The following is a 17,473-nucleotide window of genomic DNA, read 5'->3' as shown; positions in this document are numbered from 1 at the left end:
TACATTTTCATATAAACATTCATAAATCTACCTGCTTTTTTGCATAATTGAAGGTCTTTTCACAATAGAAGGACAGACCTAATTTCAGAATTTTTTCCACCCCTTGACTTAAAGTTGTATTAGACAGATTGATGATTGAAGTGAAGTCACCACTCATTTGTGGTTGTTTTGTTTCCTTTGTTGTTCTGTTTTTTCTTTTTCGTCTTCCTTTCTTTGTGCATCTTTCTTTCTGGATCTTAAATTGCGGATTCTGTCCAACTGTAAAAAATGCAGTTCATCTACTACTGTGGGGACATCTTTAATTTGATCCCTGGATAAAGAGTCATCCGTATCTGTTTCAACCTCCGAGCTTACCAGTGCTGGTGTATCGCTGTGTTTCTCTTGCCTTTGTCGATTACGTTCGGATAACCTCTGTTTTCTCATTGTAGCGAACCGACAGCAAAAGTGAAAATGTGTCCAGACTTGTAATCAATTTAGTCTCTTGAATTTTTCTGTTGATTGTAATCTGTTTCTGCTGTGACATGTAAAGACTTGAGCAGCGTTTCAGCAACCCCATATGACTCTTCCCTGGTATTTATTGCTTCTGCTCTCTACTGATGAACCCAGAAACACACGTCTAGAGATAATGGCACAATCTGCACCCACTTTGGTGAAAAATTACAGCAACTTTGAAGTAAGCGTTCTGAGTTTACCAGAATGCAGTGTGGTAAACTGTGCTGGGATGAGGGGCAGTGTGAGAGATATATATATATATATATATATATATATATATATATATATATATATATATATATATATATATATATATATATATCGATATCCCCTGGAAAAACAAAGGTTACAGGGACTACTTCAAACCAACAAAACCAGTGAATAACTGAGCTAACTATAACTTGCGCCCCCCATAATGCACAGCTTATGACCTCACATATTACATCACTCATGACATGGTCCGTGACATAACTGATGGCATTAAGAGGTAGCTGTTTGCCTTTGCTTGCTGGGAGCTGTGACAGCGCCCGCCATAATAAAGCAAGCATAACTCCGCTACCAAGAAGCAGAATCTTTAAATCTGCTCCCGCTCGCTAGAAGCGGCGTTTTCATCTTTTTTTCCTTCCTGCTGTCATGCGGGCTGAGAAAGAGATGAAACGATTGCTCCTGCATTCAGGGAGCTGTATTTACAGCAGCTCAGCGTGTGGGAGCAATACCGGCTCAGCAAGAGGCGGTCCCTTGCAGTAGACAAAAAACTCTTTTATAAATTACAAATCATCCAACTGTGTTTTTGCTGCAGTTCCACCTTGTAAAGTCATCTGATGGAGATTCTCGAGGAACAGTCACGTTGCAAAGTTACAAAAACACAAGGTCACTGGAGACATTTAGGTAGCTGTAGTGTAGAAGATGCACTATACATTTAGTCAACGAGGTAGCACTTACTAATTAGCCAGTAGAAAGTACCCAGTTGGGTTGACATGCTGCACAAAATGCTGGCCTCTTCTTGGATAAGTACGCAAGGCAGGATTAATTCTGGCACAATGCTCATTTCACAGAAATTTAACCTCAAAAGAAGGCATTTACACATATAAACAAAGCGGCCCAACTTGAAACTCGACTTCTGTAAAGTACTAATCACCCAAAGTTCTTGTGCATTGTGAAGGCAAAGCAAGTGTTTTTTTTGTCTGCATTTTCACCTTGAAAAGTTATCTATAATCCTTGATGGAGGTTTTGGGTAGTTGTAGGGTGTTGGTTTTGTACATTTAAAATGTGAACTTGAGTATAGAGTCCCTGTACCCTTTCCTTTTTGTTTATTTTTTAAGTGAATATATATATATATATGGCTCTTTAAAACTTGGGAAAGCTCCAGACCCAGATAAAATTCCGGGGGATCTCTACTCGTCAGAACCAATAGTCTGGACTTGGTATATCAATACACTCTCAAATAGAATTGCCGAAGGGGGGCAGATCCCCACGACATGGAAGGGTGCAGAAATTATCCCCATCCACAAAAAGGGTGACGTAAACCTTCCAACAAATTACAGACCAATCAGTTTAATTGATAACATCCAAAAAATATTTGCCAAGCAACTCCTAGGTAGATTAACCAATTGGGCCAAAGATCAGAATATTCTTTCCCCCCTTCAAGCTGGATTTTGACCAAGGACCAGTACAGTAGACCAGGTCTTTAGACTGGCCATTCTGTACTGTAAGTATACAGCCTTGGCTAAACAACCATTAAACATCGCCTTTGTCGATTTGAGATCAGCATTTGATCTGGTCCCGAGGGAAAAGTTGTGGGAAGTGTTACAAAAAATAGGAACTCCGGCCAATCTAATCCAACTCTTAAAGCGGTTGCACGAGGACACATATGCGCAGGTGAGATGGGGGAACCTAGGCGAACTAACGGACAAAATCCCCATAAATAGGGGTGTTCGCCAGGGTTGTGTGTTGGCACCATTTTTATTCTCTATCTTTATTAACGAGGTTGTACAGATCTTAATGACGTGTCAGAATGATGCCCCCACCCTATGCGCTCAAAAAATTCCAATCCTTCTTTTTGCTGATGATTCTCTTCTTATTTCTAAATCTCCCATGGGCCTCCAAACTCTTATCTTTAGATTTAACTCCTTTTGTCGAGATTACGGCCTAGAGCTGAACCATAAAAAGACCAAGCTAATGGCGTTCCGCTCAGGAGTGCGGAAGAAATGCACTATCCACCTAGAAGGGGATCTCCTGGATAAGGTTTCTTCCATTGATTATTTGGGCGTAAGGATTGCTGATAATTTGAACTGGGGAGAACAGATCAATAAAAGCGTGGGCCGTCTGCAGCATGGTGCGGCATCAATCCTGCGCTTCTATAGGGGTACGACAGCAAAAACGGTCTCCCCGGCAATTAAGATCTACATCGCCAGAGCACAGGGTGCCGCCGCATATGGAGCGAGGTCCTTGTGTGCTTGTCCTCCTAGTACTCCATTGATACCACTGTACTTAGACTTGGGCCTGAGACGCATAGCCGATCTAATTACCTTAAGACCATTATTATATTGGATACGACTATGGACCAACCCCGAATTAGACGTCTATAAGACCTCACTCCACGACCTGCTAATGTGTCCTAACTCAACCTCCATTCCCTGGCTCAAACATGTATCCAGTTGGTTTAACAAACTCGGCCTTAGTCACTTTTGGGAGGAACCCCATAAACTAGAAAAGGCTCACTCCATTGCGCTGAAACGCATATATTGGTCCTATGTATGCAATGATTATATTACCCACAGAACTTATGGCACTTTAACAAATCGCTTCATAGATTTTAAGTGGTATCCACTATTTGAACCATACTTAGACAATATTCCTGACATCCTCGGCAAAAGCTTATATGCTAGATTCCGTTTCGGGTTGCTGCCGTTGAAGTCACTGATGTGCAGATGGGGTACAAAAACAGATACAAGTGCATGCCCAGTCTGTGGTGCAAAATCGGAAACGGTTGAACATTTTATGTTTTTCTGCCCTGCTTACTCCCTTCCCAGGTCCAAGTGGATCTGTCATATTTGCCGCGAAATGGGGATAAGAGATTGTGCCTCTGCTTTGAGGATTCTAAAAAGTCACCATTCTACGGTTTTAATACTTGTTGTCAGTAAATATTTATTAGTAGCATGGCGAATACGTAATTCCATTACAAAGACTGTGTTTTAATCTAGAGCCTTACTTTTATTCTCTTACTCTTACAAGAACTGTAGGAAGGGGGTTGAAACCGTATTATGTGTACTGAGAATTTTTAATTGGACTATGCTTTTAGGAATTCATGTTCCATAACAATTTCTACCTATGTTTTATATTATTATTATCATTATTGGTTATCTATATTCTTATTATTATTGTATATTCGCTTTGATGATTGACTGATCGAATAAAGCATGTGTTTATGAAGATATATTAACTATGACTACCTAGTTTATATATATATATATATATACTTGGTGTTTATAGTTAGGACTTTTTTCACCCTAGATGGAGCGTTTTTTTTGTTTTTTTTACCAAAAACGTTCATGCCACTTGATGAATCTTGACGAATTTTTCAAAAACGTATACTTTGGTCAGTTCAGCTGCTTTCTAGAAAGTTTCGGGTTGATCTGTCAAGTGGGGGCTGAGAAAAAGGGGGTCCCAAAATACTTTTTTGCCCGTTCTATGTCAAAGGGATTTCTGAACATTTTGAAAACAACTACAGCTCGAACCGCTGAACGGAATGACACCAAATTAGGCAGAAAGCTAGATCTTTGTCCCGAAAGCACACTGTTTGTGATTTGGTGTAAATATATATATATATATATATATATATATATATATATATATATATATATAATATATACAGATATCTGATTGGCTGTCAACACTTCAACTAGGAAGTGTTGGCAGCCATCTTGGGACTCCCGCCTTTTTCATGAAATCCCCAGGTAGGCAAGTCCCAGGGGCATGCAAAAAAAAAAAGGAGGGAGATGCATGGGGCCCCAACTCCAAGGCTTGCCAAAGCCCCAGAGACTGCCACCTACATGGGGTTAAGATTTAGATGTGTGAAAAGGGGCCGTGCGCCCCTCCCGCAGCCCCTGGAACTACCACCTCCCTGGAGCTATCTTCGCTGAGCCACTGATGGCTCTGAGGTGCCCACAGTAATGTAAATTTACGTTAAAAAGAAACAGAGAAATTCACTGAAAAAGCAAAAGTTACTGGGACGTTATAGTTACGAAATAGAATTACAAAAACACTGAAATTCAATAAAAAAACCTAAGGTTACAGGGACGTTATAGTTAGGCTCACAGTTTAAACGTACAAAACCATAAAAAAATTCACATGTTATTGTTAGGTATTTCAAGTAACTATAACTTGCACCCTTTGATAATGATAACTCGCGCCCTCGCCATACACTGCTAATTACCCCACAAATTACAGCACTCATGACCTCTTTGTTGACATCATTGATAATGTCACTGTAATATCTACAGTAAATTATTGATCACATAAATGTGCATGGCGGGCGAGAGTTATAAGTACTTGAAATAACTCTAGCTGCAACAGTTGAATTTCTATGGTTTTGTTCTTTTAAAATGTGAGTTTAACTATAACGTCTTTGTAACCTTTGTTTTTTGATGGAATGTATTATTATAATAATATTTATTATTAAACTATGTATAATGTTATCGAAGATGTCATAAGTGATGGTAATATGTGGGGTAGTTAACAGTGCATGGCGAGGGGTGAGATATAGTTGCCTTAGGGCCCGAGTTATAGTTACTTCACCTAACCATAACTATAACTACTAAGTTTCTATGGTTTCATGTGAGTAAATTGGGAACCTAACTATAACGCCCCTGTAATCTTCGTTTTTTTGTGAGTGAATTTTTTTTTTTTAATTCTATTTCGTAACTATAACTTCTTTAACCTCTAGTTATTCAGTGAAAACATATACATATATTACATATATATATGTGTGTGTGTACAGGGAGTGCAGAATTATTAGGCAAGTTGTATTTTTGAGGATTAATTGTATTATTGAACAACAACCATGTTCTCAATGAACCCAAAAACTCATTAATATCAAAGCTGAATATTTTTGGAAGTAGTTTTTAGTTTGTTTTTAGTTTTAGCTATGTTAGGGGGATATCTGTGTGTGCAGGTGACTATTACTGTGCATAATTATTAGGCAACTTAACAAAAAACAAATATATACCCATTTCAATTATTTATTATTACCAGTGAAACCAATATAACATCTCAACATTCACAAATATACATTTCTGACATTCAAAAACAAAACAAAAACAAATCAGTGACCAATATAGCCACCTTTCTTTGCAAGGACACTCAAAAGCCTGCCATCCATGGATTCTGTCAGTGTTTTGATCTGTTCACCATCAACATTGCGTGCAGCAGCAACCACAGCCTCCCAGACACTGTTCAGAGAGGTGTACTGTTTTCCCTCCTTGTAAATCTCACATTTGATGATGGACCACAGGTTCTCAATGGGGTTCAGATCAGGTGAACAAGGAGGCCATGTCATTAGATTTCCTTCTTTTATACCCTTTCTTGCCAGTCACGCTGTGGAGTACTTGGACGCGTGTGATGGAGCATTGCCCTGCATGAAAATCATGTTTTTCTTGAAGGATGCAGGCTTCTTCCTGTACCACTGCTTGAAGAAGGTGTCTTCCAGGAACTGGCAGTAGGACTGGGAGTTGAGCTTGACTCCATCCTCAACCCGAAAAGGCCCCACAAGCTCATCTTTGATGATACCAGCCCAAACCAGTACTCCACCTCCACCTTGCTGGCGTCTGAGTCGGACTGGAGCTCTCTGCCCTTTACCAATCCAGCCACGGGCCCATCCATCTGGCCCATCAAGACTCACTCTCATTTCATCAGTCCATAAAACCTTAGAAAAATCAGTCTTGAGATATTTCTTGGCCCAGTCTTGACGTTTCAGCTTGTGTGTCTTGTTCAGTGGTGGTCGTCTTTCAGCCTTTCTTACCTTGGCCATGTCTCTGAGTATTGCACACCTTGTGCTTTTGGGCACTCCAGTGATGTTGCAGCTCTGAAATATGGCCAAACTGGTGGCAAGTGGCATCGTGGCAGCTGCACGCTTGACTTTTCTCAGTTCATGGGCAGTTATTTTGCGCCTTGGTTTTTCCACACGCTTCTTGCGACCCTGTTGACTATTTTGAATGAAACGCTTGATTGTTCGATGATCACGCTTCAGAAGCTTTGCAATTTTAAGAGTGCTGCATCCCTCTGCAAGATATCTCACTATTTTTGACTTTTCTGAGCCTGTCAAGTCCTTCTTTTGACCCATTTTGCCAAAGGAAAGGAAGTTGCCTAATAATTATGCACACCTGATATATGGTGTTGATGTCATTAGACCACACCCCTTCTCATTACAGAGATGCACATCACCTAATATGCTTAATTGCTAGTAGGCTTTCGAGCCTATACAGCTTGGAGTAAGACAACATGCATAAAGAGGATGATGTGGTCAAAATACTCATTTGCCTAATAATTCTGCACTCCCTGTATATATATGTGTGTGTGTGTGTGTGTGTGTATATATATATATATATATATATATATAATATACACACACATATATTACCTAGTGGCAGTCGCCACCAGGTAGTTATAGTTAGGACCTAGTTTCTATAGAAAAAGCTGTTTTTTACTTGCCTATATCTTAGGCACCGCTTGACAGACCTTCGCCAAATTTATCTGGAAAGTTTCAGGGTGATCAGTGTGTTGGGATAAAAAAAAAAAAAAATGGTGACAGACATGCACCCCTGCCCAGAGTGCCCCATCTGCAAAGATATTGATGAACATAGATTATGCATGTGTGCCCATGACCTAGGCCTGTGTCACGTATTAGTGTCATGCTCTACCCGGAGGGGCCCATAAAGCACTACCTTCTTAGTGGTAAAGGGCTACTGCCCTGACCAAGAGTTAAGTAGCAGGAGCACGGTGGTGGCAACATACTGTTTTTGTAATATTGGTTAGTAGTGTGCACTGGCCATTTTTCTAGATTCACTGGTGTGGGGCCTACTAGTCCACTTATATAAGGTTCTGCTGGTATGTACTCAAATTTCCCTTTGTAGTGCTGTGCTGTGCATGTGGTTGTGTGTGTGCTTTAATGTGTGCCAGTGCATTGTACAGTACATAGAGGCATGTGGTTTGCATGTTAGAAACAGAGGTATTTGGAAAGGCATCTTGGGGTCGAAGAGCCACCCAGACAGATTTGTGAATTGCCTGCATTCCTGAGAGCTGGATGGGAGGGACACACTGGAAGAAGGGAGAGCAAGGCTTTCCTGTGCACTTCAAAAGGACTCTTGAATCTGATCAGTGAGGCCTATGCACATTGTTAAAGAGATAATGGGGCTGATAAAATAAATACTGTAGAGACAGGAAATCCTAAAGAGCAGGGGCTGGGGCTTTTGTAACCTATTGTCAGGCATATATCAGTGAAGCTGACATCCAGATGTGATCCTCCCATGGTCCGATGACAAAGCCATCTTTGCCATCAGAAGGGGTTTGTCATTCTGTATCCAATGATACTAAACGTCATTAGTCAGCTCCCCTGAAATCGACCCTTGCAGTCCGACTTAATAAGACTAATTCTCCCATGTTGACTTATGGGCAGAGCAGCTCTTATAGGTAGTGCAAACATACAAGTATTTAGCGCTCCCTGGGGCACATATGCCCTGGTACACACCCATGTCTGCCAGAACATTTGGGACACTTTCATTAAAGCCAACACAAAGGTGCAAGTGTGCCAATACTGGCCGGCTCTGTCAGGCTCAGTTTCTATATTAGAATACCTGTGCGCAAATTTGCACACCCTGGCACGTGATGCCAGTTCCCGTATCTATATAGGAAAACCACCTGGGTTCAAGTATACACACACAAGCGAGTTATACTTCCAGATGGATGGAAGGATGGCGCCAGGACTTCACGCTGTACTTCCAGTGGGAAAGTGGCAAAGACCAGTAGGTCCTTTTGCGAGAACCAGCATAAAACATCCTAGAGATAAGGGAAAAACTTTAGGGGAACCACTACCTCTGCTTGCCAGGTCTAACATAGGCTGCTTTCTGGACAAAAGTCAGGACGGAGGAGTGGGCACTTCAAAGGTAGCCACACCCACAAGATATGTTTCTGAGACTCTAAATGACATATGTGCCTGGAAATGGATTATTAAAAGTGGAGCTGCAGTCTTCCTCATGACAGACTAGTCAAATTGAGGCTGTACATTAATGTGGCCAAACTCAGCATAACTTCTGCCTGTTGTGACCAGGACTGGGGACCAAGATCTGCTAGTCTCCCTGCCGGGTGAGGAGACATAAAGACTACTTGCCCTGGAGCATGGAACACCAGTCTCTGCCTGCCTGCCTGCCAAGACCAGAAGAGCAGGAGGAGAGCAGATGGAGGTAGCGAGGTCTAGGAGGAATCCAGCCAGGTGGGCACCAAAGCAAATTGTGAGTTTCACAGTTACGACTGCAGCACAAATTGGCCATCTATCTGTGTGCTGCTCAAGTGGACCATTTCACCAATCGGGGCATCTGCCCATGTGCTGCTTAATTTGATCACCCTGTATACCAGGTTGGGAGCCACAGTGAAGATTAAGGGCCATCCCATTGGTGGATTACTATGTCAAAGGAGGGCCTGTAGGAGGCTGGACTGGCTTGTAGTGAGTACCAAGGGGTACTTGCACCTTGCACCAGGCCCAGTTATCCCTTATTAGTGTATAGGGTGTCTAGCAGCTTAGTCTGATAGATAATGATAGCTTAGCAGAGCAGCTTAGGCTGAACTAGGAGACGTGTGAAGCTACTACAGTACCACTTAGTGTCATATGCACAATATCATAAGAAAACACAGTACACAGTTATACTAAAAATAAAGGTACTTTATTTTTATGACAATATGCCAAAGTATCTTAGAGTGTACCCTCAGTGAGAGGATAGGAAATATACACAAGATATATATACACAATAGCAAAAATATGCAGTATAGTCTTAGAAAACAGTGCAAACAATGTATAGTTACAATAGGATGCAATGGGGAAACATAGGGATAGGGGCAACACAAACCATATACTCCAAAAGTGGAATGCGAACCACGAATGGACCCCAAACCTATGTGACCTGGTAGAGGGTCGCTGGGACTATTAGAAAATAGTGAGAGTTAGAAAAATAACCCTCCCCAAGACCCTGAAAAGTGAGTGCAAAGTGCACTAAAGTTCCCCTAAGGACAAAGAAGTCGTGTTAGAGGAATAATGCAGGAAAGACACAAACCAACAATGCCACAACTGTGGATTTCCAATCTAGGGTACCTGTGGAACAAGGGGACCAAGTCCAAAAGTCACAAGCAAGTCGGAGATGGGCAGATGCCCAGGAAATGCCAGCTGCGGGTGCAAAGAAGCTTCTACTGGGCAGAAGAAGCTGAGGTTTCTGCAGGAACGAAAAGGGCTAGGGACTTCCCCTTTGGTGGACGGATCCCTCTCGCCGTGGAGAGTCGTGCAGAAGTGTTTTCCCGCCGAAAGAACGCCAACAAGCCTTGCTAGCTGCAAATCGTGCGGTTAGCGTTTTTGGACGCTGCTGTGGCCCTGGAGGGACCAGGAGGTCGCAAATTGGACCAGGAGAGAGAGGGGACGTCGAGCAAGACAAGGAGCCCTCTCAGCAGCAGGTAGCACCCGGAGAAGTGCCAGAAACAGGCACTACAAGGATGCGTGAAACGGTGCTCACCCGAAGTCGCACAAAGAAGTCCCACGTCGCCGGAGAACAACTTAGGAGGTCGTGCAATGCAGGTTAGAGTGCTGTGGACCCAGGCTGGACTGTGCACAAAGGATTTCCGCCGGAAGTGCACAGAGGCTGGAGTAGCTGCAAAAGTCGCGGTTCCCAGCAATGCAGTCTAGCGAGGTGAGGCAAGGACTTACCTCCACCAAACTTGGACTGAAGAGTCACTGGACTGTGGGGGTCACTTGGACAGAGTCGCTGGATTCGAGGGACCTCGCTCGTCGTGCTGAGAGGAGACCCAAGGGACCGGTAATGCAGCTTTTTGGTGCCTGCGGTTGCAGGGGGAAGATTCCGTCGACCCACAGGAGATTTCTTCGGAGCTTCTGGTGCAGAGAGGAGGCAGACTACCCCCACAGCCTGCACAAGCAGGAAAACAGTCGAGAAGGCGCGTTTGGCTATTTAGGAGAGAGGATAGGCTAGCAACACCTGAAGGAGCCTATCACAAGGAGTCTCTGACGTCACCTGGTGGCACTGGCCACTCAGAGCAGTCCAGTGTGCCAGCAGCACCTCTGTTTCCAAGATGGCAGAGGTCTGGAGCACACTGGAGGAGCTCTGGACACCTCCCAGGGGAGGTGCAAGTCAGGGGAGTGGTCACTCCCCTTTCCTTTGTCCAGTTTCGCGCCAGAGCAGGGCTAAGGGGTCCCCTGAACCGGTGTAGACTGGCTTATGCAGAATTGGGCACATCTGTGCCCAAGAAAGCATTTCCAGAGGCTGGGGGAGGCTACTCCTCCCCTGCCTTCACACCATTTTCCAAAGGGAGAGGGTGTCACACCCTCTCTCAGAGGAAGTTCTTTGTTCTGCCATCCTGGGCCAGGCCTGGCTGGACCCCGGGAGGGCAGATGCCTGTCTGAGGGGTTGGCAGCAGCAGCAGCTGCAGTGAAACCCCAGGAAGGGCAGTTTGGCAGTACCAGGGTCTGTGCTACAGACCACTGGGATCATGGGATTGTGCCAACTATGCCAGGATGGCATAGAGGGGGCAATTCCATGATCATAGACATGTTACATGGCCATATTCGGAGTTACCATTGTGAAGCTACATATAGGTAGTGGCCTATATGTAGTGCACGCGTGTAATGGTGTCCCCGCACTCACAAAGTTCAGGGAATTGGCTCTGAACAATGTGGGGGCACCTTGGCTAGTGCCAGGGTGCCCTCACACTAAGTAACTTTGCACCTAACCTTTACCAGGTAAAGGTTAGACATATAGGTGACTTATAAGTTACTTAAGTGCAGTGTAAAATGGCTGTGAAATAACGTGGACGTTATTTCACTCAGGCTGCAGTGGCAGGCCTGTGTAAGAATTGTCAGAGCTCCCTATGGGTGGCAAAAGAAATGCTGCAGCCCATAGGGATCTCCTGGAACCCCAATACCCTGGGTACCTCAGTACCATATACTAGGGAATTATAAGGGTGTTCCAGTAAGCCAATGTAAATTGGTAAAATTGGTCACTAGCCTGTTAGTGACAATTTGAAAGAAATGAGAGAGCATAACCACTGAGGTTCTGGTTAGCAGAGCCTCAGTGAGACAGTTCGGCACCACACAGGGAACACATACATATAGGCCACAAACTTATGAGCACTGGGGTCCTGACTAGCAGGGTCCCAGTGACACATAACAAACATTCTGAAAACATAGGGTTTTCACTATGAGCACTGGGCCCTGGCAAGCAGGATACCAGTGAGACAGTGAAAACACCCTGACATACACTCACAAACAGGCCCAAAGTGGGGGTAACAAGGCTAGAAAGAGGCTACTTTCTCACAGGACCGTTTCCTGGTGCAGCACTGTGACCTGACGGGCCTTTGTCCTGTGTGCTGCTGTTCACAACTCTCAAGTGCAGAGGGTTGCGACCTGTGTCGCCAGAACATCTGCTTTGCCACTGGAGACAAAAACGTGTTCAAAACCTACAGCCTAGATCAGGTGGACCTAGTTTCCTTCCAGAGAAGTGTGATGGACATCCAACCGCCTTCCTTGCAACAACAAGACTATCACTCTTCACTAGCACCTGCTTACGTCCATGCTGCTGATGAGCTCCTTGGCCTTCCGTATTGCAACACTAGTGTGAGCGGGTACGACTGATAACTTAGCAATAGAGCCCCTGAGGAAACTTGCAATGACCAGAGTGCTACAGCACTGAGACACTGTGACTTTAATAGCCATTGTCGTACTTACAAAACTTGTAATTTCTAAAGGGACCTAGCCTGAACATGATTGGGAGTAACCACACTTAGCAACCTGTTCAATTAAGGATATTTCCTGGACAACGCTAGAGTGCCGGAGTTAGGAAGACTGTGTGTATTATTTGTTGTGTGCCTCATTTCACTTTGTGTTTGTATATAAATACTACCTTTTGGCTGGACATTCATTTTTTACTGTTGGTTGTTGAGCATATTTTGAGGCTTGTGCCTTTGTCGGCATTGCACCTGCCTCCCTCTGAGAAGCCATGACCTCTCGGCCCGAGAGTCAAGTGCAGAAGAGGTAGTACCTGGCCCAGTTACTCAGAGCCCATAGTATGCGAGGCCTGGGACACTAGGGGTGAGAGGCCTCAATCCTTTCCTTCTCATGCCTCCAAGTTGAACTCTATAACTGGCCTTTGATGTTTCAGAGGAAATCATTTTTTTCCCTTTCTTATTGTCAATATACGTTTTTGGACATTTGAAAGCTGACTGAGTTTTTATATATTTTCTGCTGCCTGTCCAATTAAAAAAAAATCTTGTGTTTTTTGTTTATTTCAGGAGGTACGTTTCCAACGTAACTTTATTCAGGAAATTAGTGAATGCTTCTAAGAAACTGTCTGAAATGCGCTGGTCGTTGGGAGGAAATGCTGCGGTAATGGCCAACCGACTAGCCAGAGAAGGCTGTGATGTTCTCCTAGGAGGGCGATTTAGTCGTGAGCAGAGCAAATCGCTTTCTCAAAATGTAACCGGTAAGTATGTTCATGATCACATTAAGACATGAGTCCATGGCAATTTACTGATCCTTGTACAGATCTGATGTAAGCAGTAGGTTGGAGTTGGAGGGTAATTAACTTTATGTTTTAGTTTCCTCCATTAGTGACCCTTGCTGAAAACTTCTGATGAATGCTGAATTACATGTGGCTTACTGGGCTAGTTTTTCTGATGCTGTAAACAAGAACCCTCTTATGGCCACATCAAAGGAGGCGATCTTCATAAAATCTTGACATGGATTGCTGCTCTTCTAAAACTCAATTTCATAGATTCCAGTATATTTCAGTAAAAATGCAGTTTGACATGGTTCTTTCAGGAATGATTTAGGCCATAAGTGACCAATAAGTGACCAATCAGTCAAGTGCTACAGGTTATTTTTTAATTTGACCACCAGCGTAAGTAGATGAAGACCTAGAACTCTTTGGCAGTCAAGGGCCAAATTTGTTCATAGACTGGGAAATGATCCTTCTTCTTTGTGCTTAATGCTCTATATCCCAGCATTGATTTCCATTAGTGGTAGGTGTAAGAAATCTAAGATTGCATATGATTTTTAATCTTGGAGACATTCACCCATTGAGAATATTCCTTTTTTTTATAAACACAGTTTTTGGAATTTTCAGATATAATGCATGATAAGAGTAAGTGATCAATAAACATACATTTCCATTATAACTTAGCAACGTAAGAGTTGGCTGTCAAATATGAAAAAGTATGGTACACAATAGCATGCTAGTTGTGGTGATAAAGAAAAAAGTATAGTCACTCAAACTCTGGCAAGTAGTTCCCTCTATTAGGTGATACAGTATTGTGGTATGACATCCAGGATTCCCATATTTTCTCATGTCTCGCCTGGTATCCCTCTGCATGGTAAACAGGCACATACTTCAACATACATCTGTCTTCACTAGGAGTCCACCCTCCAATACCAAGCACTTATTAGTGCATCAGTGTTTTGCAGTGTATTGGGGGAAGGTATTAAGCTTTGGTCCGCTTAAGAGTTAAGGAGAGTTCTGGGTCTTATTAAGTCAATAAGAAATTTGAAGAACTGACTGTCTATCTGAACTGTGTTTTAATCATTTAAGGAGAACCAAACATCTTTGTGAGAGCAAAGTCTGACCTTAATGATTTTATATCAACATGTGGAAAAAGGCTCCTGGAATGCTGGCGCAAAAACTTCATTGATTCTACTGCAATACCCAAGAAATTCCAGTTTATAGATGTATCTCAGTGACTTAAAATCATTAGGTAAAATAAATATATAATTTCCAATAATAATTTCCACTTCAAAATCAAATGAGGGGATAGCTGTAGGGATATGGCATACTGGGGTGGTAAATTGTTAGAGCCCAAAACAAGGTGTATGTTAATGAGAGCATGAATTTAATTAATGGAAATAATAACATAACGTGTATGTTCGATGGCATCTGTCGCTGTAGATACACATGTTGTGCATAGCCCGCCATCTGGTGTTGGGTCGGAGTGTTACAAGTTGTTTTTCTTCGAAGAAGTCTTTCGAGTCACGGGACCGAGGGACTCCTCCTCTTTGTCTCCATTGCGCATGGGCGTCGACTCCATCTTCGATTGTTTTCTTTCCGCCATCGGGTTCGGACGTGTTCCTTTCGCTCCGGGTTTCGGAACGGAAAGTTAGCTAAATATCGGAAAATTACGTCGGTATTGTTGCGTTCGGGATCGGCTTAGTTAGAATCAACACCGAATCGAAGAGTGAAGAGCTCCGGTACCCTTCGGGGTAGTTTTCGATCCCCGTCGGGGCCTGGTCGGCCCGACCGCGTGTGAAACAACGCTGATGGAACGGACCCCGTTCCGTTTCTGTCCTAAATGCCACAACAAATACCCGTATACAGACCAACATTTGGTCTGTAACCTGTGCCTGTCGCCTGAGCACAGTGAAGAGACTTGCGAGGCCTGTCGTGCGTTCCGGTCCCGAAAAACACTCCGTGACCGTCGAGCCAGAAGACTGCAGATGGCGTCCACGCCGACAGCTCACCGAGAGTTCGAGGAACAAGAGGAAGAAGGAACCTTCTCGATCCATGACTCGGACTCCGAGGAATTCGACGAACAAAGAACTGTGAGTAAGACGTCGAAGCCAGCACACAAGAAAAGTGGCAAGGCCCAGGGGACGCCACTGCCACCAGGCCATGGCTCGACCCATAAATTCGGTGACCGACCATCGGCACCGAAAAAGGCCGAAATGGTGCCGAGATCGTCCGACTCCGGTCGAGACACCGGCACGCAGCCTTCTCGGGACCGAGAAAGTGCTGCTGAAAACGTCGACGCCGAGATAGCGGAGCCGAAACTGCTCGACACAGAGACAGCGGCACCGAGGAAGATCGACGCCGAGAGGGTTCGACTCCGAAAAAAAAGAATGTCACCTCGGAGCCGAAAAAGAGTACAGACAGGGTTTCGGTGCCAAAACGACCCGCAACCGACCCAACTACCGGTACCTATTCAGAGGAGCAATCACTGTCCTCTCAGCTGCGAAAGCATAGATTTGAGGAAGAGTTGCAATCCAGCGAAGTGGACCACACTCAGAAACGTATTTTTATACAGGAAGGAACAGGGAAAATAAGCACCCTTCCCCCTATTAGGAGAAAAAGGAGACTGGAGTTTCAGTCAGACCAAGCACCACAAACAAAAGTGGTGAAAAAGGTAACTCCGCCACCCTCTCCTCCACCTGTAACTAACGTTTCACCGGCACAAACTCCATCACATTCCCCGGCTCACACCACCATGAGCCAAGGTGACCAGGACCAAGACGCTTGGGACTTATACGACGCCCCAGTGTCGGACAACAGTCCAGAGGCGTATCCTACAAAGCCCTCACCACCGGAAGATAGCACAGCATACTCACAAGTGGTGGCTAGAGCAGCAGAGTTCCACAACGTGTCCCTACACTCGGAACCAGTCGAGGATGATTTCTTATTCAACACCCTCTCCTCCACCCATAGCTCCTACCAAAGCCTGCCTATGCTCCCAGGAATGCTTCGGCACGCAAAGGAAATCTTCAAGGAGCCGGTCAAGAGTAGAGCAATAACACCAAGAGTGGATAAGAAATATAAAGCACCTCCCACAGACCCTGTTTTCATCACCTCACAGCTGCCACCAGATTCCGTCGTAGTAGGAGCAGCTCGCAAAAGAGCCAACTCCCACACATCTGGGGATGCACCACCCCCAGATAAAGAGAGCCGCAAGTTCGATGCAGCCGGAAAGAGAGTCGCAATACAAGCTGCAAACCAGTGGCGCATCGCTAACTCTCAAGCACTACTTGCGCGCTATGACAGAGCCCATTGGGACGAGATGCCATACCTCATTGAGCATCTACCCAAAGAGCTACAAAAAAGGGCGAAACAAGTGGTTGAGGAAGGACAGAACATATCTAATAATCGGATACGCTCCTCTATGGATGCACCGGACACAGCTGCAAGAACAATTAACACATCTGTGACTATAAGAAGGCACGCATGGCTTCGAACGTCTGGTTTTAAACCAGAGATACAGCAGGCAGTGCTCAATATGCCATTCAATGAGAAACAACTGTTCGGACCAGAAGTGGACACGGCAATTGAGAAACTCAAAAAGGACACTGACACTGCTAAAGCCATGGGCGCACTCTACTCCCCGCAGAGCAGAGGCACTTACAGCACCTTCCGCAAAACAACCTTTAGAGGGGGGTTTCGGGGTCAGGCCACACAAGCCAGCACCTCACAGGCAACACCGTCCAGCTACCAGGGACAGTACCAAAGGGGAGGCTTTCGGGGCCAATACAGAGGACAATTCCCTAGGAATAGGGGAAAATTTCAAAGCCCCAAAACCCCTACAACCAAACAGTGACTCACATGTCACTCATCCCCTCCACACAACACCAGTGGGGGGAAGAATAGGTCAGTATTACCAAGCATGGGAGGAAATAACTACAGACGCTTGGGTCTTAGCAATTATCCAACATGGTTATTGCATAGAATTTCTACAAATCCCTCCAAACATACCACCAAAAGCACAGAATTTGTCAATACAACATTCAGACCTTCTGGAAATAGAAGTTCAAGCATTATTGCAAAAGAACGCAATAGAACTAGTACCAAAGACACAAATAAACACAGGAGTTTATTCACTGTACTTCCTAATACCAAAAAAGGACAAAACACTGAGACCAATCCTAGACCTCAGAACACTAAACACCTACATCAAATCAGAA

At 44.3% G+C, this 17,473-nt stretch overlaps 1 protein-coding gene across 1 annotated transcript in view; it reads left to right on the top strand.

Moving 5' to 3' along the window:
- The window catches only part of LOC138296305 (ADP-dependent glucokinase-like), a 136,728-nt gene that overhangs the window by 60,415 nt on the left and 58,840 nt on the right, over positions 1-17,473 (top strand). Inside the window, exon 3 of the mRNA XM_069235320.1 lies at positions 13,048-13,238. Coding sequence (XP_069091421.1) covers positions 13,048-13,238 — 191 coding nt within the window. The remainder of the gene's footprint in view (positions 1-13,047; positions 13,239-17,473) is intronic.

This window comes from Pleurodeles waltl, chromosome 5 (genome assembly GCF_031143425.1).
Source record: "Pleurodeles waltl isolate 20211129_DDA chromosome 5, aPleWal1.hap1.20221129, whole genome shotgun sequence".
In the NCBI taxonomy this organism is placed as follows: domain Eukaryota; kingdom Metazoa; phylum Chordata; class Amphibia; order Caudata; family Salamandridae; genus Pleurodeles; species Pleurodeles waltl.
Note: the sequence above shows the minus strand (reverse complement) of the source record. Positions and strands in the feature narration are given on the sequence as shown.